The sequence below is a fragment of the Salmo salar genome, chromosome ssa03 (assembly GCF_905237065.1).
Source record: "Salmo salar chromosome ssa03, Ssal_v3.1, whole genome shotgun sequence".
NCBI lineage: Eukaryota > Metazoa > Chordata > Actinopteri > Salmoniformes > Salmonidae > Salmo > Salmo salar.
The window spans coordinates 62493974-62521450 of NC_059444.1; the positions used below are offsets into that span (position 1 = coordinate 62493974).

A 27477-nucleotide genomic window follows, 5' to 3' on the forward strand; every position below is an offset into this window, starting at 1 on the left:
TCCGAGTTAATCATTTTTACTGCTGCACATGAGCTATTTTGTAACAGCCCTATCATGGCTTTATGAAAAGTCACAGATTGCAAACCCATAAAGATGAGTTTAAAGAGTTGTTTTAATGTTAATTTGTTGATTTGCTAGTTCATGTGAAAGTGGACAGTGCAGGAAGGTGGGGGTGAGTCCTTGTCTCTCACTCACCCCTGGGAGGGGCCCCGATGTGCCTCTACCTGCCCAGCACACCTGTCTTCCTCTCCTTAGATCATCTCGTCTTCCTCCACGCATGAGTTGCAGTTGGCCGGCGTGGAAAAAATGTGGACCGGCTCTCGCCTCTCTTTTCCCCTGGCACTTTGAAGCCTAAAGTGTGATTGCTCTTGGATCGTGGCCGCTTTCCCTTGAACGTTTTGTCATGAAAAGCAGGTTGGGCTCTCAGATTTATCCCATAGCCAGTGATCCAGGACTAAACCAATCAGCCTGCTCTCTGCAGGATACTCTTAGCAACCAGAGAGAGTGAGGCATCGAGCAGATAGGGGCTTCATCTGCTCTAAAACACATGTCCCTTTGTCTTCCCTGGATGTGACAAACACATCCATCACAATAATTTAATAACAGACAGAATTCAATTGTACTACCATGCTTTGATTTAAAGTTCAAGTTGGTCAGTAAGAGTAAGTGCAACCAAAAGCAACCGATGATGAGATAACCTTGCTGTGATTTCAAATGGCATTTTTTTTACAATTTTCAATGAATCGGAAATAAAAATGTGGAGTTTGGGTAGACCATGTCTGAAAATCTTCCTGACAATCTGAAAAGTCATTAGCAGTGGAGACAGTTAAGTGACAACCCTTAAGCTTCACATATGCTCTCATTAAAAGTTGATCTTATCAGTGTTCATTGCTGCTTATTACAGACTGCAAATTACACCAGCCATATGCACAGTCCCATGACACCAACGAACATCATCCATCTTCACAAGACATGTGGCAGAACTTTAGTCGGATGTTTTGAAGTGTCACTCTAATGGGTGAGTATTAATGATATTGTGCATTGTTCCCAATCTCTGTCATCTAAGGTCCTGTACTAACACATCCACAGTTAAATCTGATAGTTGAGCCAGTTTCAAAGGTCCTTTAAAAAGAACATTGAAGGCTTTTGTTATGTATGGTACATGTATTGCTTAACACTGCACTAACCTAAAGAGCTGCTCTTTATGTTGGTCTTATACTGCAGAGTATTGGCATTTCTCATTCCAACATTCCTTGTATTGCTTCTCTTGTCCTCTTTGGAACTATCCCTTTACATTTACATTTGTAAGCCATATATATGAGCTCAAACAAGCCCATTTCAAACTAAAGCCAGTAATGGAAAAAGAGGCACAACAACGTTGGTGGGTTTTTTAAATCCATGGAGAATGTGCATTTTGCCCCCAATGTTGAATGCCCACTAATGATGCTGTGATTTTTATTTAAGCCTGCTGTGGATTTCACAGGCTGCCATGTGATCCAGGGACCTGGGAATACCTGAGAGACCAGTGAAGACTGGTGTGAGCCACTGCCATTGTTGTCCTAATGCCTCCTTCAATTATCCACAAGCAGCTCATTTGTACACGAGCCCCTTACTGATGGCTAAACCACCCCTGCTGGTTTTTCACCAATTTCTCCCCTGATTAGCTGGATCAATGGGCATTAGAGGAACCCGGGACAGACCAAACACAGCGCGGGGGGGGGAGGATCTACTTTCAGACATCCCAGAAATCCCTCTGTCTACCTGTGTGCCAAGGACAAATGGAACGGAGATGGCCATTCAGTATTCAGTGCTAACCCACACACAGTTTGTTTACCCACCCTTCAACCTAGACACTTTTAATCTATTTTCCTTTTTGCTTTAGAAATGGAAAAACCAAGAAATGACTGGGGGCTGCTGGAGCAGAGTGAACGTTGATGCCTCATTGTCGCACGCATACACACGCACCAATAAACATGCTCACAGATTCATCTTAACATAGAGATTGTCCAGGTATTTCTGATTTTTGTCAATTGACCTCTATACCTGTGCATAGGCTTTATTTAGTGTTTGAACAGGTGTGGATGAAAGCCCCACTGGAGAGGAGAGAGAGGTGCTGAGCTCTGACTAGACAGTGATTCACCTTCCCCTGGTGTTGGGAGCATGGCTTTGGCCAGATGTCTCCTGCTGATGTTCTGGCACTGATCAAAGGTATGCAGTTCAAACCGCCAGTCTGTGGGGACAACCATGACAGTGGCATGTTCTAGCCGCCGTCTGATCCGATAAGCAGTTAGCGGGGTGTGTTAGGTGATGCGTATCTCCGGATTAATTGACACACCTGTGTTTTTCATTCACATCATAGATAGTCAGTCCTCATCATGATCAACTCATCAGAGATCCTTCAACACTGGGGCCACAGCTGGGCTGCTTGGTAAAGGTGTGGATGATCTTTAAAAGTATGCACAGCAATGTGAGTTGACTATGTGAGAGAAAGTGTGTGTGTGTGTGTGTGTGTGTGTGTGTGTGTGTGTGTGTGTGTGTGTGTGTGTGTTGAAGGTATGAGACCTAATTATTGTGTATAAGTTTTGTAGTGGATACGTGTAGCTCTTATGTGAGAGAGTGCTCTCTCTCTGTCACGGTCTGTTGGAGTACAGTGCTGTATTACCTTCCTTCCAGCATGTGTGGAGATTTACTTTGAGGCCCCGTACTAAGCTGTGATTTGGGACAGTTTACCTGATGACATGAAAGAGGGATTGAGTAACTCTAACTTATTACATAGTAACAAAGCCTGCTTGCATATGTGTATAACACTGGTAATACCTTTTTATAGGTTTATTTGATTTTATTTAAATGTATTTAAACTTAGAAAATCCCATTGAACCCAAGGGAGCCCTGCACACAATCATACAAATTAACAATATTTACAATTCCAACGCTTGCGGTGATCGTTATTCCCATTAATTCCCTATCAATTGGAATCTCTATGTCAATGTATTTGTTATAGTCTTTATGTTAGGATTGTGTATATTATTTGGAGAGAAAGAGGGGACATTTTTAATAAAAATACAAATCTGGGTGACATGAAATAGGTGCAAATTCCAGTTGAAGCTTAGCTGTGAAAGTTATCTGTTTCAAAGGCCAAGGAGCCCTGACCCACAGCCATTGTCAGTGAACTCTGTCTTCAGCCGAAGATCAAACAATACCTTCTATTTGAACAGGTGATCCAATTTTAGATAGAGGACTAGATGGGACCACTTTAGTCATTTAATGACAGCATTTCCATTGTTTTTGTTGAACGTTTCATTTGAAAGATTAGACCTAGCTATTAGGAAAGCAATTATTTTTAATTGTATAAATTTTTGTGGTGTATAATGACTGCATTTAGTGTATCTAACATCCAAAATGAACATCAGATCAGGAAATAAGTGTTAGGTAAACATTTTCGATCCAGCTAATTGTCATCATTCAACTTCATGTCAATTAGGTGATGTAATTAGTGTGAACTTGTTTACCTTGGCAACAGTGGCTCTGTGTTTGGCACCTCTGAAGATATTTTGATCATCTCCGAAGGGCTCTACCAGTTCGTCATCGGAATCGTTTCTTCTTCTTCTGCTTGACAACTATTAATTGAAAGACGAGCGATATTCTCAAATATTTGTGGGGTACGTGTTCAACTGAACGTTCAAGCTTTGGTTTTTTAATGTTATTTCCACACTTTGATGTCTGACCCATCACTTTGATTGAAATTTACGAAGCTAAAAGATGTCTTAACTTGTTGAAAGTAAACCTCAGACACCAAATCCATGCAGAGTGCAAGATGAAATGGAGAGTGGAAGCTGCTGCTATAATGTATGGGATTGGTGTGTTGAAGAGGATAAAGTGTACATTGTGGTTCTAAATGGACTTTGATTGAATGATACCATGGTGTGAAAATCTACCTGGAGATGGATCATGGGTCAGATTCACATTCCTGTCTCCATTTCTCTGAAGCCCAGCCCTCTCTCTCACACCCAGGAGTCAGTCTGGGCCCACTGTGAGTCATGTGACTGCTGAGGAAGGAGGGGGGAACAGCAGGATAGGAGAGAGAACCTCACCAGACTAAGGTGAGACCCCCTTACCTGCTGAGTGCAGTCCTCTCTCGCCTCCCCACCCATCACCTGCATCTCACCTGAGCTCCTCCTGAGTCTCCATGTCAACCTTCATCTTAGGTAGCCTTCTGGATCGAGAGTCAATGTATGGCTGATGACTGCAATTCATCCCTCAGAATTGATGGTGGAAGATTCTGTGATTTCTTTCATTCTGGATCTGGTGATGTACTTCATTAACAGCCCTATTTGATTTCACTGTGGTAAAGAAGCCTCAAGACTTGACTCTGCTCCATCTTGTGCCAACCTCAACAAGAATGTTTACTCTGTTGTGAAGAGCTCCTGAGATACGTCCCATTGTTTTGGTATCAGACTGTCCCCTTTATACCAGTGGATTGACACTTAAGACTCTGGACTCCTCTAAGAGCTTTTGGATAATGTTTGGCCCTGGGCAGTTGGTCTCCACTCTTCTACCTGCGGTCTTCCACTCCTCTGCAGCTCACTTGTTCCCTGCGTTCCCCACCAGACTGGGCTCCCCTCCACAGATCCTGATCCCTGGGCCCCTGATCAGCTATGAGTCCCTGCGGAGTTACTTGCAACCAGAGCCCTGCAAAGAGGCTCTGTTCCTGGCCACACAGGCAGCTGGGATGGGGCAGTTCACGGCCAGCATGGGTGAGTTCCAACCAACAGTCTGCCTTAGAATGTCAGAATTACTGTAACTTTGGAGAGCACATGGATATTTACATTCATGTGTGACAATTTATTACAGATACGTGTTGGCTTATTAGTTGGTGGAATGTATTTTCTCATAGAGACTCATTGAGCACTGTCTAATGGCAGTGTAAATGTTTACAAAAGATTTTCCTAACAGCTCCTAACAAACAATCAATTATCAAGCACGGTTAAAGAGGGCCTAATGAACGGCGGCGCTAATTATCCAAATTATCCAATCTAGAGCCATTAGTTCCTTGTCAACCGTTGGCGATTGTGTAATTGGTGGTTGTGCTGTGCTTTCCAGATGAACAGAGGCCAGTGAAGCAGCGTCGTGCGCGGGCCAACTACAGCAGCTGGCAGCTGGAAGAGCTGGAGAAGACCTTTGAGACCACCCAGTACCCTGACGTCTTCATGAGGGAAGCCCTGGCCCTCAGACTGGACCTCATCGAGGCCAGAGTGCAGGTACGGTCCCAACACCCTCTTCCTTCCAAACCATTTTCACTAATGCATGAACTCTGATTTCTAGAAGCCATCTTTTTTTCTATCAGCTTTCATGCCACAATGTTACTGTATTTTATATATATAAAAAAATATTATTTGTTTATGAATACATCAAAAAACTGTTAAATCTAGTGGATACTGAAACATTTTTCGAAACTAATGTTTTGCATTGTAAGAGATTTCACTCTCTCATATTGTACATATTACATTGGTTCTATTTTCACCAGGTGTGGTTTCAGAACCGCCGGGCTAAGATGCGGAGGCAGCTGAAGTTGCAGGGCCAGCTAGGAGAGCCATTTCCCAGGAAGGACAATGCTGAGGACACAACAACAGACAAACCCAACAAGAGCTTACTGGAGCAAGAGAGCTCTGACGGCGAGCACTGGGAGAGGAGGCAGGAGAAAGGAAGCTATCCCTGGACTAAAGTACCTCGTTCTGCTGTGGTGACCACCCCCATACAGGGTATGATTCAGGGGCCAGCAGGGGAATGGGAGGGGATGGAGGGGCCCAGTCCAGAAGAGTTCCGCTGCTGTAGCATTGCCAAGCTGAGGGCCAAGGCCAGGGAGCACGAGGCTGAGATCCACAGCACTGTGGCCAGGTCAGGAGGAGGAGAGACATCAGCACTGCAGACACAAACACAGAACACTGATGACAGAGAGAGCAACTGATATGGCTCTTTCTCTCTGCATGGCTTTTGCAAACAGGTCCCTAAGACCTCATCATGGTTGAGACAACTTGCATAAATACCCCATCCTTGGTTTATTCATTCTGTTATTCAATGAGGATATGAACTAACATTTACAAAAGGTGCTGATTTTTTGTTTAATATTCTATAAATGTATTGTGTTTTGAAATGCCATTATTTTTCTGTACTGGACAACTTTCTCTATCAACAATCACGCTAAACGTGTATTTTAAATGCTCAGACTAGGAAGAGGTGAATATATAGTATATCCATAGTAACATCTTATAAATATATAGTATATCCATAGTAACATCTTATAAATACATAGTATATCCATAGTAACATCTTATAAATGTATAGTATAAACATCTTATAAATATATAGTATATCCACAGCAACATCTTATAAATACATAGTATATCCATAGTAACATCTTAGAAATGTATAGTATATCCATAGTAACATCTTATAAATGTATAGTATAAACATCTTCTAAATATATAGTATATCCACAGCAACATCTTATAAATACATAGTATATCCATAGTAACATCTTAGAAATGTATAGTATAAACATCTTCTAAATATATAGTATATCCACAGCAACATCTTATAAATATATAGTATATCCACAGTAACATCTTATAAATATATAGTATATCCACAGGAACATATTTTAAATAAATAGTATAGCCATAGTAACATCTTATAAATATATAGTATATCCATAGTAACATCTTATTAATATATAGTATATCCATAACAACATCTTATAAATATATAGTATATCCATAGTAACATCTTGACATTTTATCCTTAATGTTTCTTTTCACTTTGGCTGAAGAATTTCAGTTTCTATCATGAACTATCTTGAACACATGAAACAAAGATGACATTGTTATCGTTTCACATTCCCCACTGAGGTGGTTCATTTTATTGATCCTTTATTTATCCAGGTGAGTCAATTCAGAATAAATTCTTAATTTAATACATTAATGGTTTTTCACACCAAAAATATTTCTGTACGTAATACATGTAAAACTCAGATATGCAGTCTTGACCTTCATCATCACTTCAAGGTCTTTAGATATTCTGCTGTATTACTGGTGACTAAATGCTCATACATTAGCCATCAGATTAGGGTAAAATTAAGAGGAAACGCTCTGATGACTTCTCAATGATCTCATCGATGACAAGCCCAACCCTGGCCGGGGCTATCCTGTTACCTTCACTGCAGACTGAGAGGCAGGATGTCTGCGTGCTGCCACAGGCCCTCGCAGGAAACAATGGAAGTGGCTGAAAAATGACTGCCCCCAATGACAGGAACGCTTTCTGAAGATTACGAGGCAAATACATGTTTTTTTGCTGAGAAATATAAACTTCTTACAACAGTGCTGTCATTTAAATACATCAGAGAGGCTATCACTGTTTGTATATTTTATCGGTATTGTCGAAATGTATATCAAGACGACTCACATATTATATCGTCTTGAGCTATACTGTATATTGATGTTAAAAAAGTACATTCGGCTAAAACATATTTACATGATGGGACTATAAGAATAGCCTGTATCATCATTATCACTACTTTTCCAGAGGTGGCACTATTTGTCCTACTAAACCGTATTATGTTGATTTTCAGAGCATGGAAAGAGCAGCTGTTCCAAGTCTAATGGATTTTCAGCCTCACAGTCAGAGCACTTCCTTCGGGCTTAGACGTTGGCCTTTTTTGTATGGCCAATCTCCTGTATGACATGAACAGCCTTTAGTTCTGTGGAAGAAACATGGGATATGACACCACTTGGCCAAGGTCACTGCAAATTCCAATGCAGAATCTGGGGATATGAATAGGGAGTTGGAAGGATTGTAATGAAATGAGAATGTAAATCTTGAGTGCAGGGCCGGCCCTAGCCTTTTGGGGGCCCTCTTGACAGCAGAGAGAAACATTTAAAGTTTTACATTTAATTTCCTGCAATTCTACACATTTTGCCATGTGGCGGAGAGAAAAATGTGCAGTTTTGCAGAATATTTACTGAAATTCTACATATTTTGCCATGACTTATAGCATGTTAATATGATATCTGATTGAGAGTGACTAACAAAATCAAAGGGGGCCCCCTGGAGGTAAGAGCTCCTGCACACATGCCCTTCATCTACAAGTTTAGATAGCTAGGTAGACTATTTTACCAATCTAAAAAATGCTAGCTGACGAGCTAATTGAGTGACTGACATATCAAGAGGAAAACTGCTGATGCACAATGTCCGACATTGCACCTTGTGTATTATCCTATTCTAAAGCCCAACATTAAGTTGAGTCCCCGACTCATGTTTTTTAGTTGGGGGCCCCTTAAAAGCCGTGGGTCGAGCGCCTATGCCCAGGGCCGGTCTCTGCTTGAGTGTAAGTTTGAGTCTTCTGTATGTTTTCAAAAGTCTCTCTGTAGTCTAACAGTGCCCCCCTCTGGTAATGAAATCTCTTCTCCATTCATGGGCCTTTTATCAGTTAGATTTTCTCACCGCCGTCCTCTCTTGCCTCCTTTGAAAAAGGAAAAAGTTAATCGAGGACAGTCGGCGAGGAGTGAACGTGGATGGAAATGCGCTTACTTGAAATGATACGGTCCTTCTCCACTCACTCGTCATTAGGCATATTATGTTTACTGGGGTGGATCCCAAAATAAGTGTAAAGTGATCAAAACAAATTAAGTTAATTGTGCAAGAGATTTTGTAGATAAAACAAACAATAAGTAGCATATTGTTTTTAAACGTGTGCATGTTTTTCTCCTCTGACAAAACAAAAGCTGATTCCAAGGGGGTGTGGAAGATTTCAAAACTCTTCCACGGTAGGATAGACATGAATATCTTTGATGAAAATTGGCTATCGAGAAGGGGAGGACACTTTCGTTTGCCTACTAATGACTTGACACACTCTTGACCACTTATCGGTTTCCTGGTCATGGAGGAGAGAGGACGGAGGACGGTATTTTGCCCAAACGACTGTCCCTTCCTTTATTTAATCATTATTGTATATTCATTGTCAACAGCATATTTATTGCCAGTGTGCATTTGCTTCAGTAATAATTAAACTATCCATATCTTTATATTCTGTAGATTTCAAGGTCTGGTAACACATATTTTGCTATTATGTTAAAACAATATTTAAAAAAAACATGTTAATACAACGTTTTAGTGTAATTGCAGTGTTACTACACAAGTTTTTCCCAATGTATTTTGTTTTCTCTTTTTGGTATGTTGTTCCTACTTTGTATTTTTGTTGCTGTTTGTAAATATATCAATGTCCATCTAATCTCTTTGTAGGTTATGCATCTAGTTGAGGTTGTCGAGTTCTTGGAGGGTCAGTTTCTCCTATGTTGGGTCATACTCACATTTCAGACACACTCAAGTTGTTCTTGATTGTTGTCCAATCTTCATTTGGGCCCATCTCATTTGGGTCAAATTTGAAACCACCATTGGTGACCCAAAATGGGTCAGTGGGTCTGGATTCTGGATTAATTCGTTTAACGGAGACTTTAAGCCTCTTCTGAGTTTGCAACATGTAACTTAAAATATGTATCATTGGTTTTTCGAATGAAAATGACCCATATGCAAATGACCCATATGCAAATGAGCTAACAAGAGCTCAGCCGAATCCTTTGTATTCATTGCCTAATTGAGTTGCTCATTAAGGCTTCAACACTAATGTCTGCTCATTAGTGCGTTGATGTAGGCGTATAGCCTATTTTGTCCATGAAAACTATTGATATTAAAACCACACCGACTTCAACAATAGTGTAAACATTGATATGTTATATATATATATTATATATATATTTTTTTTATATACCAATGATTACCTCTCTGAAATAGACTATTCAGGACATAATGCAAATGAATATTTGATAACCGGACAGACACTAAAAATGACCAATTGCCAACACTGTGATTATTAAAAAGTGCAATTATGTCACGGTGTAAAATGATAATTAACAGCGTTAATTAGGCTACTGAACCAAAGCCTCGCCCCCTTGCGTCACGCCAATATACTTTTTCATGAGGTATGCAATGGTAGCGTATCAGTCGCGAGCATCAGCTGATGATTGAACACTGAACAGTTTGAACTGGCTTTTCTTTCTTGGTATTCGGTATTTTGCTTTCTACTACCTGCACATCACCTGAAATAAGACATAACACCCAATGGTTGCATACTTCTCTTTGGTATATATATATATATTTTTTTTTTCGGAAGTCTTATTTGATAGGACGCGCTCCGGGAAGGATGGCTGCCATCAAGGCGCTTCAACAGTGGTGCAAACTTCAGTGCAATGGGTACCGAGATGTGGCTATCACCAACATGACAACTTCTTTTAGGGACGGGTTGGCGTTCTGTGCGCTTATCCATAAGCACAGACCGGATCTAATGTAAGCATTATAATGACTTAAAATATAGATTGGGGTGAAGAATATGTTCAACGTAGTGGTTAATCAGGTGCAACAAATCATTAGCAGCTGCAAACAATCAATACGTCCAAACACTTCGATGGGCTTTCGCTGTTAAAAGCTAACGTTACAGTTAAAACTTGTCATATTTTGACTCATTATGAATAACCGACCTCGGCGTTTCCCAAACTCGGTGCACTTTTTGTTGTTGTTGCATAACACTACACAGCTAGCTGATTCAGATGATCAAAGCTTGATTATTTGATTTGAATCAGCTGTGTAATGTTAGGGCAAAAACCAAAACTTGCAACCTTACCGAGTTTGGGAAACCTACTGTCGACGTATCTTATCATAACCAAACAGTTAATGTTTTTGTCTTCTACTTGGCAAACACATTTTGTAGCTTAGGCTATAGCTTCAAATCATGATTTAAAAAAAAAAAGTGTTGTTCCCATGTAACGGTAGGCCTAATGTAATCCCTTGAACACTACATACAATAGAAATAAAGCGCTGTTTGCCATCATGTTCTATTTATTTTGAAGGGAAGTATTCCCAGTGGCTTCCTGTCTAACAATGGTGGCGGGAATCCCCCCCCCTCCAGCGTCCTTTTTAGTTAGACATATGGTTGATTAATTTTAAATGTTTTATTTAACCTATATATCTAGGCATGTTGAAACAGAAAGAAACCTCGCAGCATAACCATTCCCTCAAGACTTCTCGCTGTACTAGTGGACTAGAAAATTATTTTTGATGTATCCCAGAAACCTGGTTATTTTCCTTGAACAGGGCCGTTAGTCACCCAAATTCACATGAGAATAACCTTTGATCAACCTCCACAATGTGAATTATTCATTTCCCTGTGTTCTATATTCAGAGACTACGACTCCTTGAATAAAGAGGATGTTTTTGACAACAACAACTTGGTAAGATTTACTGTCTATTTATGCATGTAACATTAGCACAGTTGAAGGTTGTACATTGACATGACCATACTGAACTGTTTGGCCATCTTATCAGGAAGTCAGTTGGTTTGTGTTTGAGGGGATTGCATTGTTAGAAATGCATCAAGTCCTTAGTAACATTCAGGCCTATTTTTATTAGCGACGTCTCCAAAGGACTGGAATTGTGCACAAGTCAATTCATGGTTCTTTTGATATATACCTCAGAAGTCTTTCTATTGAACTGGGGCAAACAAGTTTTGCTCTGAAGGGTGACGTTAAATGTAACTCATGATGGCTCACCATAAATGTGACCTATTGCTTGTACCATGCATAGTATGTAAACGCAGTGGCCAAATGCAGGACGTCTTTCCAAGTTGATAACTGGACAATATGTATTCCTAGGATTTCATGTCCCAGGCAAGGTTATTGAAATACCAACTCTAGTTTGGGAAACCATCTCTGCTAGGGGTGCTATACAAGGTCTGTCCCATGTTGCTGTTTTATTGTGAGGAGAATGTCATCTGTGAGTTGTACAGAGCGTGTCAAGTCAGTAAGTCTTACACTGTAAACAATTCACTTGGTAGTGACTTTGGCTAGTTACCCATTTCTGTTGCTACTTCGACAGATGCTGCCGTAACTATTAACAACTGAAGAACATCAGACATTGTTTGACTTGGTTGTATTTAACTTATTTTTAACTCTTTGAGGAATTATTTGACCAACTCTTTTGTCCCCCCCCTATTTCCTTCATACCAGGAAGTGTGCTAGGACCGTTGGGATAAGAATGAGAAACAGCAGCGCAGCTGGGACTTGTCCATAATTTTATCATTCTCTCTGTGCTGGTTTCCTCTGTTTTTGAGGATCACAGACCTCATAGTGTTCTATGCACTCCAGGATCTGTTGCAAAACACTAGCTGCTAGTCGTGCCGATTTCCCCCACAGCGTCTGTTAAGAACCTGAGTATCAGAAGAGGCTCCCTGGGTTATTCATTATGAATGAGGCTTACTGTTACTGTTAGGTCCATTTACAAATGTTAGACAGTATGGTGAGACAACAGTGCTTGGGAGGTTGCTTAAGAAGAACGTGTTTTAAACCACAAAGAAGAGTTTTTTTTTTTTCTCTTCTCTGTTTTAGTAACCCTAGTCTATTTGACCAACCAACTAGGAAGGAATTCCCCCAAGGAGTCCAAACACCCATTTTGTGTAGCTACTTCTTTTTAGTCTGAGGTAATCCCATACACATTGACAGTAGTCCTCTGTATTTCATGACAAGGAGGTCCCAGTCCTTCATGTGTGTCTCTCAGATTTCTCTCTGTGATGGGTGTCTGTCACTACAGACTACAAATATGCATTTGTCTTGTACCGTTTCGTTACGGTACAGAAACAATGGCCAATTCTGTTACTGTTATACAGAGAATCTCAAATGTAGAAATTGTTTGGCCTTTCTCCTCCTGCTCCAACATGAACGGATATGCCGTTCTGCAAGGCTGTACTTTAACATTTTAATGAGCACGTCCAGGTTGATCCTGAACAATGCCCCGTTCTCCTTTTCTCTCCTTGTTCCCAGGGCTGAGTGTGCACAGGAAATGTGCTATTCATTATTCACCCCCTGTCCAGACCTCCCCAGCATGGGTCCACAAACAGCTGCTGGCTGGACTTTACGATTTTCTTTTTCTGAAGAGACCATTTTGTCTGGCTTATGTTTACAGTTAAATTAAGTAGTTGCTTTGTATATTAAGAAACCCTCAAGAACATTGGGAAAGTGTTTTTCAAATTATGTACTATTTTTCCTTATTACCTCAGCTTTTTTTGAACATTTACTAAGCAAACATTGTACATTTTTACAAACTTAGGTTTTCTGCTTGCTAGGGGGTACTCCAATACGCCTGACCCCTCAAATTTTTGGCTCTATGGCTTTAAAACATTTTTTTTTTATTTTAACTTCAGGCTTTCCGGGTTGCAGAGGACAAGCTGGGGATCGCTGCTCTGCTGGATGCAGAGGACATGGTGGCCCTGAGGATCCCAGACCGACTGAGCGTCCTCACCTATGTCTCCCAGTACTACAACTACTTCCACGGACGCAACCCTAGTAAGACTGTCTGACTTGAGGCAGCTTTGTTACATTGGAGCACTAGCCTATATGTTGCACTATAAGTGTTTCCTTTCCTGGTGAGGTTTACTTAAGGTGGCTGTGTGAAGGACACAGGTCATGTTGTGTTAAATTGGGTGAAAACATTGCGTCAAACCCGTTTAGTGTAATGTGCCTGTCCTTAGAATCAGTAGTAAATTTAAAACTTGGCAAATGTTTTTGTTTTTCAAATTGTTTATGGTTATTGTTTTATAAGATATTGTATATCCAAACTATTTCAGTTTCACATGCACAAAGCATCTACTGAGCTATTGGTTCATGTATCGTAGACGAGAGTATTTTGTCTCAACCCTCTGATTTCTGATGGCCAATGTTGTTTTTCTAGTTGGAGGGGTGGGTGCTGTGAAAAGACCAGCAGAGGGCTCCAAGGAGGAGCCGTGTGGAAAGAAGAATCTCCCGGTGATGGCCAAAACCATGGTGTATAAAATGGCCATAGAGAATCGCCCACCTCCCCCCTCTCTCATGGTGAAAACCTCCCCCAAAGCAACCAGAGCTGCTGTTCAGGTTAGAGGAGTACAAATGGCTCTTTAATGTCTTTAAAAAAAAACATTTCTATCAGATGTTTGACAGGCATACATTTTGGTGAACTTCTGAATGCATTTTTACATTTACATTTTAGTCATTTAGCAGACGCTCTTATCCAGAGCGACTTACAGTAGTGAATGCATACATTTCATATATTTTTTTTTCTGTGCTGGCCCCCCGTGGGAATCGAACCCACAACCCTGGTGTTGCAAACACCATGCTCTACCAACTGAGCTACAGGGAAGGCTATGTACACTTTATATACAAAAGTATGTGGACACCCCTTCAAATAAGTGGATTCGGCTATTTCATCCATACCCGTTGCTGACAGGTGTATAAATTCAAGCACGCAGCCATGCAATCTCCGTAGACAAACATTGGTAGTGGAATGGCCTTACTGCAGAGCTCAGTGACTTTCAATGTGGCACAGTCATAGGATGCCGCCTTTCCAACAAGTCAGTTCATAAAATGCCTGCCCTGCTAGAGCTGCCCCAGTCAACTGTAAGTGCTATTATTGTGAAGTGGAAACGTCTAGGAGCAACAACGGCTCAGCTGTGATGTGGTCAGCCACACAAGCTCACAGAACGGGACCGCCGAGTGCTGTGTATTAGGTAGTTGTGAAATTTTTAGATATTACTACATGGTCAGAACTAGAAGCACAAGCATTTCACTTCACTCGCATTAACATCTGCTAACCATGTGTATGTGACCAATAAAAATTTGATTTGCTTTTGATTCGAAAGCATTTCCACTGCTCCAGAGTCCAATGGCGGTGAGCATTACACCACTCTAGCCAACGCTTGGCATTGCGATCTTAAGCTTGTGCATAGCTGCTCGGCCATGTAAACTAATTTCATGAAGTGCCTGACAAACAGTTATTGTGCTGACGTTGCAACAGAGGACAGACGATTTTCACACACTACACAAGTGTAAAGGAATGAATAGGTACATATGAGCGTTGGCTGAAAACGGCATAGACAAGATGCAGTAGATGGTAGAGTACAGTATATACATATGAGATGAGTAATGTAGGATATGTAAACATTATATAAAGTGGCATTGTTTAAAGTGACTAGTGATAAATTTGTTACATCCAATTTTTAAATTATTAGTGGCTAGAGATTTGAGTCCGTATGTTGGCAGCAGCCACTTGATGTTGATGATGGCTGTTAGAAGCTGTTTTTCAGTCTCTCTGTCCAAGCTTTGATGCACCTGTACTGACCTCACCTTCTGGATTATAGCGGGGTGAACAGGCAGTGGCTCGGGAGGTTGTTGTCCTTGATGATCTTTTTGGCCTTCCTGTGACATCGGGTGGTGTAGGTAGGTGTCCTGGAGGGCAGGTAGTTTGCCCCCGGTGATGCGTTGTGCAGACCTCACTTCCCTCTGGAGAGCCTTATGGTTGTGGGCGGAGCAGTTGCCGTACCAGGCGGTGATACAGCCCGACAGGATGCTCTCGATTGTGCATCTGTAAAAGTGAGTGTTTTTGGTGACAAGCCACATTTCTTCAGCCTCCTGAGGTTGAAGAGGCGCTGCTGCGCCTTCTTCACCACGCTGTCTGTGTGGGTGGACCATTTTCAAGTTGTCTGTGACGTGTACGCCGAGGAACTTAAAACTTTCCACCTTCTCCACTACTGCCCCGTTGATGTGGATAGGGGGGTGCTCCCTCTGTTTTCTGAAGTCCATGATTTGTTGACGTTGAGTGTGAAGTTACTTTCCTGAATCACGCTTCACCATTTGGAAGTCTGACGGATGAGTATGAGTTTGGCCAGGAACGCTACCTGCCCCAATGCGTAGTGCCAACTAGGGTTTAGTGGAGAAATGATGGTCTGGGGCTGTTTTTCATGGTTTGGGCTAGGCCCCTTAGTTCCACTGAAGGGAAATCTTAACGCTGGTTTGTCAAGCTCAGTGTAGAAGAACTTGACTGGCCTGCAGACCCCTGACCTTAACTCCATCGAACACCTTTGGGATGAATTGGAACGCCGACTGGGAGCCAGGCCTCATCGCCCAACGTCAGTGCCCGAACTCACAAATGCTGTTGTGGCTGAATGGAAGCAAGTTCCTGCAGCAGTGTTCCAACACGTAGTGGAAAGCCTTCCCAGAAGAGTGGAGGCTGTTATAGCAGTAAAGGGGTGACCAACTCCAAATTAATGCCCGTGATTTTGGAATGAGATGTTTGATGAGCAGGTGTCCACATACTTTTGGTCATGTAGTGTATCTAAACTCAGCAAAAAAAGAAACGTCCCTTTTTCAGGACCCTGTCTTTCAAAGATAACTTCCCAGATATTCATTGTAAAGGGTTTAAACTCTTTTTCCCATGCTTGTTCAATGAAACATAAACAATTAATGAACATGCACCTGTGGAATGGTTAAGACACTAACAGCTCAGACGGAAGGCAATTAAGGTCAAAGTTATGAAAACTTAGGACACTAAAGAGGCCTTTCTACTGACTCTGGAAAAACACCAAAAGAAAGATGCCCAGGGTCCCTGCTCATCTGCGTGTACGTGCCTTAGGCACGCTGCAAGGAGGCATGAGAACTGCAGATGTGGCCAGGGCAATAAATTGCAATGTCCGTACTGTGAGACACCTAAGACGGCACTATAGGGAGACAGGACAGACAGCTGATCATCCTCACAGTGGCAGACCATGTGTAACAATATCAGTACATCTGAACATCACACCTGCGGGACAGGTGCAGGATAGCAACAACTGCCCGAGTTACACCAGGAACGCACAATCCCTCCATCAGTGCTCAGACTGTCCGCAACGGGCTGAGAGGCTGGACTGAGGGCTTGTAGGCTTGTTGCAAGGCAGGTCCTCACCAGACATCACCGTCAACAACGTCGCCTATGGGCACAAACCCACTGTCGCTGGACCAGACAGGACTGGCAAAAAGTGCTCTTCACTGACGAGTCGCGGTTTTGTCTCACCAGGGGTGATGGTCGGGTTCGCATTTATTGTCGGAATTAGTGTTACACCGAGACCTGTACTCTGGAGCGGGATCGATTTGGAGGTGGAGGGTCCGTCATGGTCTGGGGCGGTGTGTCACAGCATCATCAGACTGAGCTTGTCATATCTCAATGCTGTGCGTTACAGGGAAAACATCCACCTCCCTCATGTGGTACCCTTCCTGTAGGCTCATTTTGACATGACCCTCCAGCATCACAATGCCACCAGCCATACTGCTTGTTCTGTGTGATGTCATGGCCAGCGAAGAACCCGGATCTCGCCTGTGACCTGTTGGATCGGAGGTTGAGGGCTAGAGCCATTCCCCCCCCAGAAATGTCCGGGAACTTGCAGGTGCCTTGGTGGAAGAGTGGGGTAACATCTCACAGCAAGAACTGGCAAATCTGGTGCAGTCCATGAGGAAGAGATGTACTGCAGTACTTAATGCAGCTGGTGGCCACACCAGATACTGACTGTTACTTTTGATTTTGACCCTTCCTTTGTTCAGGGACACATTATTTAATTTGTTAGTCACATGTCTGTGGAACTTGTTCAGTTTGTCTCAGTTGTTGAATCTTGTGTAAATATTTGTATGAACATGACATATTTTTGCTGAAAATAAACATCCTCACTGAGTTTCTATGACAAACACTTTTTTTTTTCTCTCTCTCCCCTCCACAGAAGACTGAAGTTTTGGTGGAGAGCTCCAATAAGACAGGCACTCTCAGCAGTAAATGTGTTGTGTGCAAATGCCACGTTCATCTGGTCCAACGGCACTTCATCGAGGGGAAGCTTTACCACAGGAGCTGCTTCAAGTAAATGTCCACTTTAAACAGACAGCAGCTCCAGTATGTTTAAAACGTGTTGACACCTTTTATGTTGCACTTTTCACCAGGTGCAGTGAATGCTCCAATGTCCTCCTGGCTGGGGCCTATAAACCAGGGAAGGAGCCAGGTTGCTTCATCTGTAGTGACCACCAGAACACCAAGAATGGCTACAACAAGCCTCCCTCTGGGGTTGTCATCCAGACCGGATGCCCAAGCGGCAACTTTGAATCCAGAAGTGATACCAGCAGAGTCCAGTCTGTCTCCCGCCCCACCTCTGTGCCTTCCACCCCAATCAAGCTGGTCTTGAGGCCTGTGGAGACCACCTCCCCTAGCTCCCCAACCACGGACCAGCTCAGCCCAGAGAACCCAGGCAGCACGGCAGAGGTTCTTCCAGTCACCTACCTCAGCCCCAGAGGGCCCCTCCAGCAGCCAGAAGCCATCAGGACTGCCGACGGTGCCTCTGAGTCCTGAGGAAGAGAAGAACCGAGCCAGGACTGTCATTACCAAGAAACTAGTTGAGGCGAACTGCAATAACAATAACACCAGATACTTTGTTATCCGACCAGCAGAAAGGAGGTGAGAAAAGGCCTATGGGTTTACCTACAGGCTTTTAGTCAAGTGTGCACACTTCATCTCATTTTGTGAATGTCAGCTAATGCTAAATGTACATTTCCAAACCTAATGGTGATAGTATTGCTTCCCAGGTTTGAAGACGTGCTAAGCTCAGCTGACCTCTCCAGCTGGAAGCAGGCTAAAGGTGGGCCAGGCACAGCAGGACAACTCTTCACCAGCAGTAAGGAATTGCCTAACACCGTCAACACAGTCAGCGCCAGACCAACAACTGTACCACCAAAGGCAAGCTCCTCCACCACCAAAGGCAAGCTTTTTCAATTCCACTACATTTTAACAACTTTTTTAACACGATCATGTTTTTACAATGGGTCATAAGGGAAACTTCAAAAGCTGTAACGCTTTCAATTACCTTGTTAATACGAGGGTGTAGCCGCGAACAGCATTCCATACAGTTTAACAAAAGTCTATTTAAGAGCATGAAAATTAGATGAGCTGCTAGTGCATTAGCAGTCTTCACTAACAGCCATTATTTATTTGGTCATCCCAGCTTGTTTAGCCCTCTTTAACGTTTTTTTTTTTAACACTAAATTGAATTGTAGAATTTGATAATGAGCTTGAATCATACACTCCTTTCAAAATGTATTTCTCGTTGGCAGTAAATGCAGACGGTGCAGAGGCTCCTGTTAACTGGCGATCAAAGCTCAAGCCTGTTAAAAATGGACCAGGACTGAAGTAAGTCTGGACTCCTCATCAGTTATCTATTAATCAACCATTTTCTAATCCTGTACATCCACACAGAGAAGGCAGATATTGTCACCCGGGTGAGAGATTCAATCATGTATTTGATCTGGAGAGCTAACCAGTTGGTCATCTCATGTATCCACTCCTCCAGCCTGCGGATTCATCCTGCCTCGCCCTGCTCTGTTATGGCTGACTGGCTTAAATTGCAGCCACTCTCCTCCCCCATCCTCACAAGTCCCAAGGAGTGCTATGGCTGAAATGAACCCTAGTGCAACACTAACTAGATTCCCAGAATTCCCCATGATGACCCCCTCCACTATTTTCTCATCTCCATTATTTCTAAATATGTAAGGTGAGGCTGAATGTTCTTTGTACTTACTGTATGTTCAATCCAAAATGGTTGCTTTCAGGGGAAAGTCCAATATTTTCCTGCTCCTTACATTCACCCTCTTTCTCCAGGACCTCTGACTCTGAGGACCAAGCGATCATTGTTGAGCAACCTGAAGCCATCTCGAAGTCTTTCGCTACTAGTATCATCGTCAACATCCGTTCTACCTCTCCTCCGATTCCCCCAGCAGCCTTCAACCCTCCTCCACCTGTCCCGGTGTCTCACAGAGCTCCGTCTCCCAAGCAGCCCCGCTGCAGCTCTGGAGGCTTGGGTACATCCTTTTTATTATCCTCTATACTTGGCAGAGTAGTGATTAGTGTCTCATAAATTATTGATTAAACATTTTCAATGACTTGTTGGGATTTTAAATTATTTCACACTTCACCTTCTAGGTACTAAAAATGGGAATTATTCTACTCCTCCCCTGGTTCCTGTCTGGCACAGGGTTCCCACTCCAAATAAGCCTCATCACATCTCTGCTGGATTGGGTAAAGACAAGAACTCCATTCAGTGATTGCATCGCAACAATGTATTTGGAGTCTCTATATTGCAGTTTATTAATCGGTTACTTAAATTTTTCTTTTTCTTTTTTAGGCTCAACGGATGGCAATTATTCTCCCCCTATGTCTCCTAAACAGCTTTGCCATGGCTCCACAGGTTAGACTGGGCCTTCACTTTCTATTACCAGACATTGTCTTGACCATTGATGTTTTAATCTTTCTTTTGTTATGTCCTAGCTTGTTTATTATCACAAGTTAAGTCTTGTGACAATGGCTCCCTGATTGTCAGCCATTAAATATGTAATAATCCTATTTTATCTACCTCCTAGGCTCCAAAAATGGAAAGTATTTGTCACACACAAACACCTCCCAGTCTGAAATGAGGTCACCCTCGGTAAGTTGTCAGTTATGTCTCATACATAAAAAGTAGCATGTTACTAGAGATTACCAGAGGAATTAACTATCCTATGTGAAAATATGTAATATTTTCATGTCAGTTAAATAATTACCCAGGATTAGCAATTGGTGGTGACACCATGGGTTTTTCTTTGTTTTGTTCAATGTAAGTCCCATCACATCCCCATGGACCAGATAGTGAAGGAGCTGCGTGAGATTGAAGACTGCCTGGGTGACTTGGAGAGGAAGGGAGTGGAGATGGAGAAGAGCCTTCGCAGCTGTGAGGAAGGTACTTTCCAGTGACCTTCCCTTTACTCCCAGTGTCCGTCCCTCCTTTGATGTTGACAAATGGCGATTGCCAAAGCAAGTGGGAGAGGTCCTCTGCATACACTTTCTCGCGTCGGCATTTTAGTTAAGTTATTGGTTTTGGGACTGGTCTAGCTTTTGAAGGACTTAAAGGACAAGTGATTCTGCACAGTTATGTTAAAGAAGACAGACCATGTTTCAACCCTAACTGGGTCTTTTTTTTTGGACAGGATTTTGAAGGATATCATGGGAGAATCTAATTGCCTGCTCCTCGCCTCAACCCATTGGATGAGGAAGCCCCTCCCCTCTGACCTTCACCTCCAATGGGTTTTGAGAAGGGGAGAGTATGCGATTGAGATTCTCCCCCTCTATCAAAGTTTATTTCCAAGTAAACTTCCAAATAGACCAGCCTTTATGATTAGATATTTATTAATGTACTTCAATTGAAATGGCCCAGTCCCTCCACTATTCTCATTTTTGAGTTGTGCTCTGATGGTGAGCATGATATCCCTGCAGCTCACCTGGGACTTCACACAGGAATCTAAACCCACACAGCCTGGAGGGGAGAGGTGTGACTGGCAAACAGGTTCCATTTCCCTCCACTACAGCCCAATGAGGCGAGAGGCAGGCACTGCCCACATGAGGGCACCTTCTCCCTCTCTGATATTATCCATCTCCCTTGAGTGATAGAGAGGTGGTGGTGAAGAGCTGACCAGCCCCAGAGACTGGTTGTGGCTGCAGACAGAGCAGGAGCAGTAGGGGGGCCTGATTGCTCTGCTCAAGGTCACCGTCTGGGCACTGTTATATTAATATTATTATCCGGTTCACTGCTTTACTCCTTACATGCACCTATCTGTCCTGCTGATAGGAGCCAGGGGGAGTTAATGGGACACTCTTCTCTCTGTCCTAGGCCAGTTTGTACTATTGGTTGTGTCTGGTGTTTGTATACCCACAGCCCTTAGGCACTGATGAAGGCTCAATGTGCATGTTGGACTGGAACACTGATTCATTTTGTTCATAACTCTTGCACAAATGTCATTTATTTTATGTATTGCCAATGAACTTCCTTGACACTGGCCTTTTGCAGAGGGTGAGGGGGACATTTTGATGGACCCTCTGATGGTTGACTGGTTCAACCTGATCCGAAAGAAGCAGACGTACATTAGGAGGGAGTCAGAGCTTGTGTACATGTGAGTACTTGTCAAGTTAAATGTTAGCCAAATGTATATGCACTTTCGGATTTACAATGGCTTAAAAATCACTTATTGCATTTGTCAGAGCTAAGACTCAAGACCTGGAGGAGCAGCAGCCTGGAGTGGAGGGTGAGCTGCGCAGACTGTTGGAGAAACCAGGTAGGAGGCACAATGTTCACACAGCACCTCAACTGTTCCCTTCACATCCCCTTAACAGATCAGCAGCTACCATGTTCTAGTGTAGTGCTCCTATGTCTAACACGGGTCTTCTTATCCCTGGTATCACAGATCATCTGAAGTCCACAGAGGAGCGTCGGCGAGAGAACAGGCTGATGGAGAGGTTGATGGAGATTGTGAACGGTAGAAACGCCATTGTAGAAGGACTGGATGAAGACAGGCTCAGGTAGGGAAATAGCGCAACTTTATTGCTTGTACAATTTGATGCGAGTTGTGACCTATTTTCTTTTTAAATGTGAGGAGCATTTCAATATCTGCAATTGTCTCAAGCGGTCAAGCTGGATGTGTAACTTGAAAAACCTAAACATGTTCTCTATTTTAGGGAAGATGAAGAGGATCAGCAGTTGAATGAAATGATGCAGACTCTTGGTGAGTATTTTAAAGTGGTTGATTTAAAATGCCCATGTCTTTAAACCCTGGGATGTTCCTTGCTTAATGTCATTTTCTCTCTTTGTTCTGGTGGACAGGACTTAAAAAATCCAAAATCAAGAGGAAGTCCTTCAAAATGCTGTTCAGACGGAAAAGTAGTAAAAAGGTCACCGTGAGTGATCAGGGGACTGTGTTTTGATTGTTCTACCCTGCTCTGTGGGGGGGGGGGTGTTTGTATGTGTTTCCCATGTGTCTGGATTGGTTTTAAATTGGGTTTATATTTTCAAGTGATAGTGTGTACATCAACTTGTGTTCATGGCGGTATTGTAGTTGCGCTAATAAGTAACAAGATTGTATGTTGCTCATCCTGAAAGATCTGAAGGTCAAAGACCACGTTTTTTTTTCAGCTACTTATCAGATCAAGTTGGTGTTGTCGCAAAGGTTTGTTTAGAAATGCTTTTAGTTTGAGAAGACTCCAGGCTTTCACTCTTCATTTGGTGTTCAGTTGTTCTTGAGCTGGGTCTCATGACACTTGACTGATCATAATGTGCTGTTTTTGTCCCTTGTGAGTTGTGGTGTATATCTAAGATCACAATTTAGCGTATGGTTTGCTTAACTTTGTTCGTTTTTTTTCCCCCACACATCTAGGTTGGGATTGTTGTGAAGAGGTGTTCAACAGTCACTGTTAGTGAATGAAATGCAAAATGATGTAACTGGTATTGTTGCACCGGATAATGGTGATGGAGAATCCATATCACTGTTATTATTTTGTTAATATCAAAAGAAGAGATTACCTTTATGAGTGATGTTTTTAGCTCCAGTATGTGTATTTTATTATGCTTCCAAACAGTAACATTTTGAGTGGAATCTGTCTGTAGACCAATGAAGTGGTGAGCAGCGTGTTCTACACTGCCACATTTTAAAGGCTGTATTTCTCCTGTCATGCTGTAGGTGGCACCATGGTTTTACTTTATAGGAACCAGGCAGGAACCTGAATCCAGTTCGCCACAGTACAGACAGTTAATTTCTTTGCTAATTTTATAAATGCTGCAAAAAGTTCCAACTGCTGATGCAATAACATAGTGAAAGCTTACGTAGAGCAGTAGCTTATGCACAGGAAAAGGCTTATAGACTAGTGGTTGTATTGAGCTTTTAATCTTAAACCTGGTTTAATTAAACATAATTCTATACTAATGTATCTACTGAAGCATTTTTTTATGCCTGGTGCATTATTGCAGTGTTTTAAGTAAACATTGTTGGCATTTGGAGTCATCTGTGAAAATGCTGTTTGTGAGGTATGCACAGGTCCCGATGTCTCGTGACTTTAAAAAATTGGAAGGAATGTTAAATGAATGTGTACATAGTGTGTATTTAAATTTTTGATTGAAATGAGTTTGCTGTCCAATAAATAATTTAAACATCCTTTCTTTTGAAAGCACTCCTACAAGAACTTAAAGTTAGATATCATTTAACTGTTGGCCTTTTACTTTAAGCAATTATCAGCCATGATATTTTAGTTTCAATTAACATGTTCCTTCAACTGTAGGGGATGTATGTTCAATTGATTTCTTCACATGTGAGACTGTTCAGTTCCTAATGAAAAATCTTAACCGATCCTTGTGTTCTATCTCATAGAAGCACACAGTTACAGCCTGATTTTTACCGTACAGACCACAGTCCTCATCCAATGTGTTTTGGTTCTGGACCAGCTATGCCGGGACACTACTTAAATATCAAAACTCAGAAGTGATCGTTCAAAGCTACATACTTTTCTGCATTTAATGTGGGTTTTAGGGACGGCATCAAGATAATTTGTTCACGTCAATATATTTGCAGCTACTTATAAACGACATATCCCCAATTGAAGATGCATGAAATTGTGATCATGAACTTGGAACAGCATCTTTCTAGCTGAGAGAAACTGGGGATGATATTGGTGCAGTACACCATGCGTGATGTGGGTGACAGTCGAGACAGAATACGTGTGATCGAGTTAATTAAAGCTTTGCGCCCCATCTACTGCAAATGCTTGCGCTTCTGCAATTAAGAATCAAAGGCGAGGGCTTAGTGTCAGGGGGGTGTCTAATACATGGTTTTAACAGGAATGGGACCTGATTTGCCAGGCTCCTAGCGACAAGCATTAACAACGGCCTCAAATTAGAGGGACATTAATATTCATAAGTAAAACAATTCGTCCTGTGAATGTGCTGAAAAGAAATCCTCTGAGGTGAGCTCTTGTGTCCGCGCTGTCCATCACAATATGCCATTACTGATGGAGTGGTTCATCTTTATGAAAGGGTGGCAATGTGTTGTACTGGCTCTGACAAAGTACACATGTTATACTGACTTGTTCAGGGTTTTCCATTCAATTAATTAAAATTATTTTTTAAACGGACTTGTGCCATACTCTACAGACAGGTATTCTTACCAGTAAATCTCAATGTGGAGGATAGAGATATATTATGGCCTATAAGTACATTGTATTGCATGTTTTACTATCAAGTACACTACCCATCTATAGTGTAATTTATATTTGATAGTTTTAGCCATAATTGCTATAGTAACAAGGCACCAGTAAGTATTTTTGAGGGCCTATGGGTTAAAAACCCCTCTGTGTAAAATGTGTCTGCGTGTGTTTCACTGTGTGTGTGTGCGCGCGTTGTACTCAGAGTGCCAGAGTCTCTGCCACTAGCCTGTAATTATGATCCTCGAGGTAATTTTATCAGGCTCATTAGCTCTGAGTAAACGAGAAGCGTGCCTCTAATTTATTGGCCATCCAGGCTGGAGACTTAATTCTCATCAGAGAGATCATAATATTTGTACAGAGAGACAGACATGTTCTATGAGTTGCTAGGCTGTAAGACCAACACGAAGTGAAAGGGAAAGACTTTATGACTTATCATACAGTAGTTGCAACCCTTTTAGTGGACTGACAGACACTATACACAGTTGAGCATGTGCTAAAAGTTGTCATTAGATGTGCTAAAACCAGGGTCGAACCCGCATCACATTCATTTCATCTTAAAGCATACTTTCAAATGTAAGTTGTTTGTGTAGTCATTAAATTGTAAATGCATGTGTAAAATTAGATTCTCAATATGGCAAACCGAATCGCATTGTTTTGTTCACTGCTTGACTTCAATGGAGAATTCTTTTTTTTTTTAGAGACAATACTTTTTTTGTGTCAGAACGTTTTCAGCCAGCCGATGTAAATATGCTCACAACTTCAGTGTAGAAATTTGCATTGAGGAGAAATTATGCGTGCTGGCTAGTGGAAATTAAATATATAAAGTACATGACTGGTAGACTTGACAAGTGCAGCTTTCATCCATCTCAAATGAATAATTTTCACTTCCCTTAAACATCCCTAATCCAACCATGTTATCAGTGGGCATGCAGGATTCTGCCTGACTTTCTGCTCAACGCCAGAGCAACTTTTAACTTAACAGAGATTCTGCAATGCAGTTGCTTTACCACAGGGTCTTATAAAACTCTCACACTTATCCTTTTCCTGCTGGTTTTGTGGATCAGTAAAATTCCCCTCCCAACACAATATACATAACGTAAGTCTTAATAGATGCCAGAATGTCTCACTCTCCTCAGCCTATGTGCTGGCTTGGTGGATGATGGATTTCACTGTATTTTACCTGTGATTCACATTTGGCTGAAAACCCAGAGAGGATGGTCTCCAAAGAAACCTAGGAACAGAATTTGGCCTTTGGTCCTTTTGATATCTGAAAGTGTGCTAATCATAAGTGAGATGCATCTGTGGACATATTTGGCATTTCAGATGTTCCATAAAGGGATGTTTTAAGTGATTTTAATGTTGAATTCCAGTCTGCTATGCAAGAACAGTTTGGTTGGTTTAATATTATGAAGATAGTGATGTCTTCTCCATGATATTTAGTTTCTTTGAATTATGCTGTTGTATTCCAGTATCTAAAGACTATGATAAACAATTCAATGAGTAATTGCTGTTTACACTGCGTAAGTCCTGTTTGATACCCTCTAATATGAAGGGTTACGCCGCCGTCTACCTTTTTTCAATATCCACTTTCACAGAACCCCTCAGTTTGCGATAAGAATATTAACCTCATCAATTTCAGGTAACTTTCAACGCTTTAACATCTTGTCTTAAAGACCTACATGTTAACAGGAGTCTCAGCCCTGGCATTTAGTGACATTTTAAGCCTTTTAACAGAATCCAGACAGGGATTTGCAGTTTCCTCCAAAGGAAAATAATTTTCTACCCTTTATTTTTTTCAGAAATTGTGGGCAGAGGGATTAAGTAAAACAAACGTGGAGTAGAAATAGAAGTCTTGTAAATTATTTTAGTAAATATTTGTAATATGTTGCTACAGTAATTATTGCTGTCAGAGGCAATTACTTTATTTTGGTAAGTTATTTTCCACTGCCTTTTCCATCAAGCATTCCTTTCATGTCCATGCCTCTAAGGTCAGAGGTCAATGCAACATCGACAGTGTTTCTGTGTAACTGAGCACTCTTTACAGTATGGTACAATATGTTTGCTTCAGACTCCTGGATGTGTTTTGGACAGTGCTCCAATTGTGGACAGTGCATTGCGGGAAGCTAACCTTGCTTTCAAAAAACACACTTCTCACTCAGTACTGTTTAAAACATAACGGATATATAGTAGTTCGTTTCTCAGACAGCCTATGAGTGACAGACAGTTTAGAACACACGCTCCTTCTGAGTTTCGCATAAGTCTGTGGAGTGTCTGCTTGGGTGTGTGAAGGCTGCTGTGTAGTGGAGAGACTGGGCTCTGTTCTCTCTGTGGGCAGACTGCTTTGATGCAATGCCTGTCTTATCTCTCGCCTGGCAAGGTTAATGAAGTGGTGGCGTTTTCGGAAGGAAGTCGGAATGGGATGAGTAGCAAAGACCAGAGGAAGCTCCGAGATGAAACGTACGACTCTGAGCGGCTGTAAGTGGCAATTTTGGTGAATTACTTAGACAA

At 41.9% G+C, this 27477-nt stretch overlaps 1 protein-coding gene and 1 pseudogene across 1 annotated transcript; both read left to right on the plus strand.

The window, feature by feature from the left end:
• The first annotated feature begins 3898 nt into the window (after positions 1–3898).
• Positions 3899–7407, plus strand: LOC106601155 (paired mesoderm homeobox protein 2-like). Its single transcript, XM_014193114.2, has 3 exons — positions 3899–4754; positions 5101–5258; positions 5525–7407. Exons 1-3 carry the CDS (start codon positions 4520–4522, stop codon positions 5963–5965), a joined length of 834 nt encoding a protein of 277 aa, XP_014048589.1. The 5' UTR covers positions 3899–4519; the 3' UTR covers positions 5966–7407.
• Positions 7408–10025: 2618 nt separating this feature from the next.
• LOC106601118 (MICAL-like protein 2) lies at positions 10026–23924 on the plus strand (annotated as a pseudogene).
• The last annotated feature ends 3553 nt before the right edge of the window (positions 23925–27477 follow it).

What these genes read in the sequence shown, in the direction of transcription:
- LOC106601155 (XM_014193114.2), top strand. Translation starts at nt 4,520, where the DNA reads ATGTTTGGCCCTGGGCAGTTGGTCTCCACTCTTCTACCTGCGGTCTTC. An exon ending in GCAGTTCACGGCCAGCATGG is followed by an intron (nt 4,755 to 5,100) that starts GTGAGTTCCAAC and finishes TGTGCTTTCCAG; the next exon opens with ATGAACAGAGGCCAGTGAAG. An exon ending in TCATCGAGGCCAGAGTGCAG is followed by an intron (nt 5,259 to 5,524) that starts GTACGGTCCCAA and finishes TATTTTCACCAG; the next exon opens with GTGTGGTTTCAGAACCGCCG.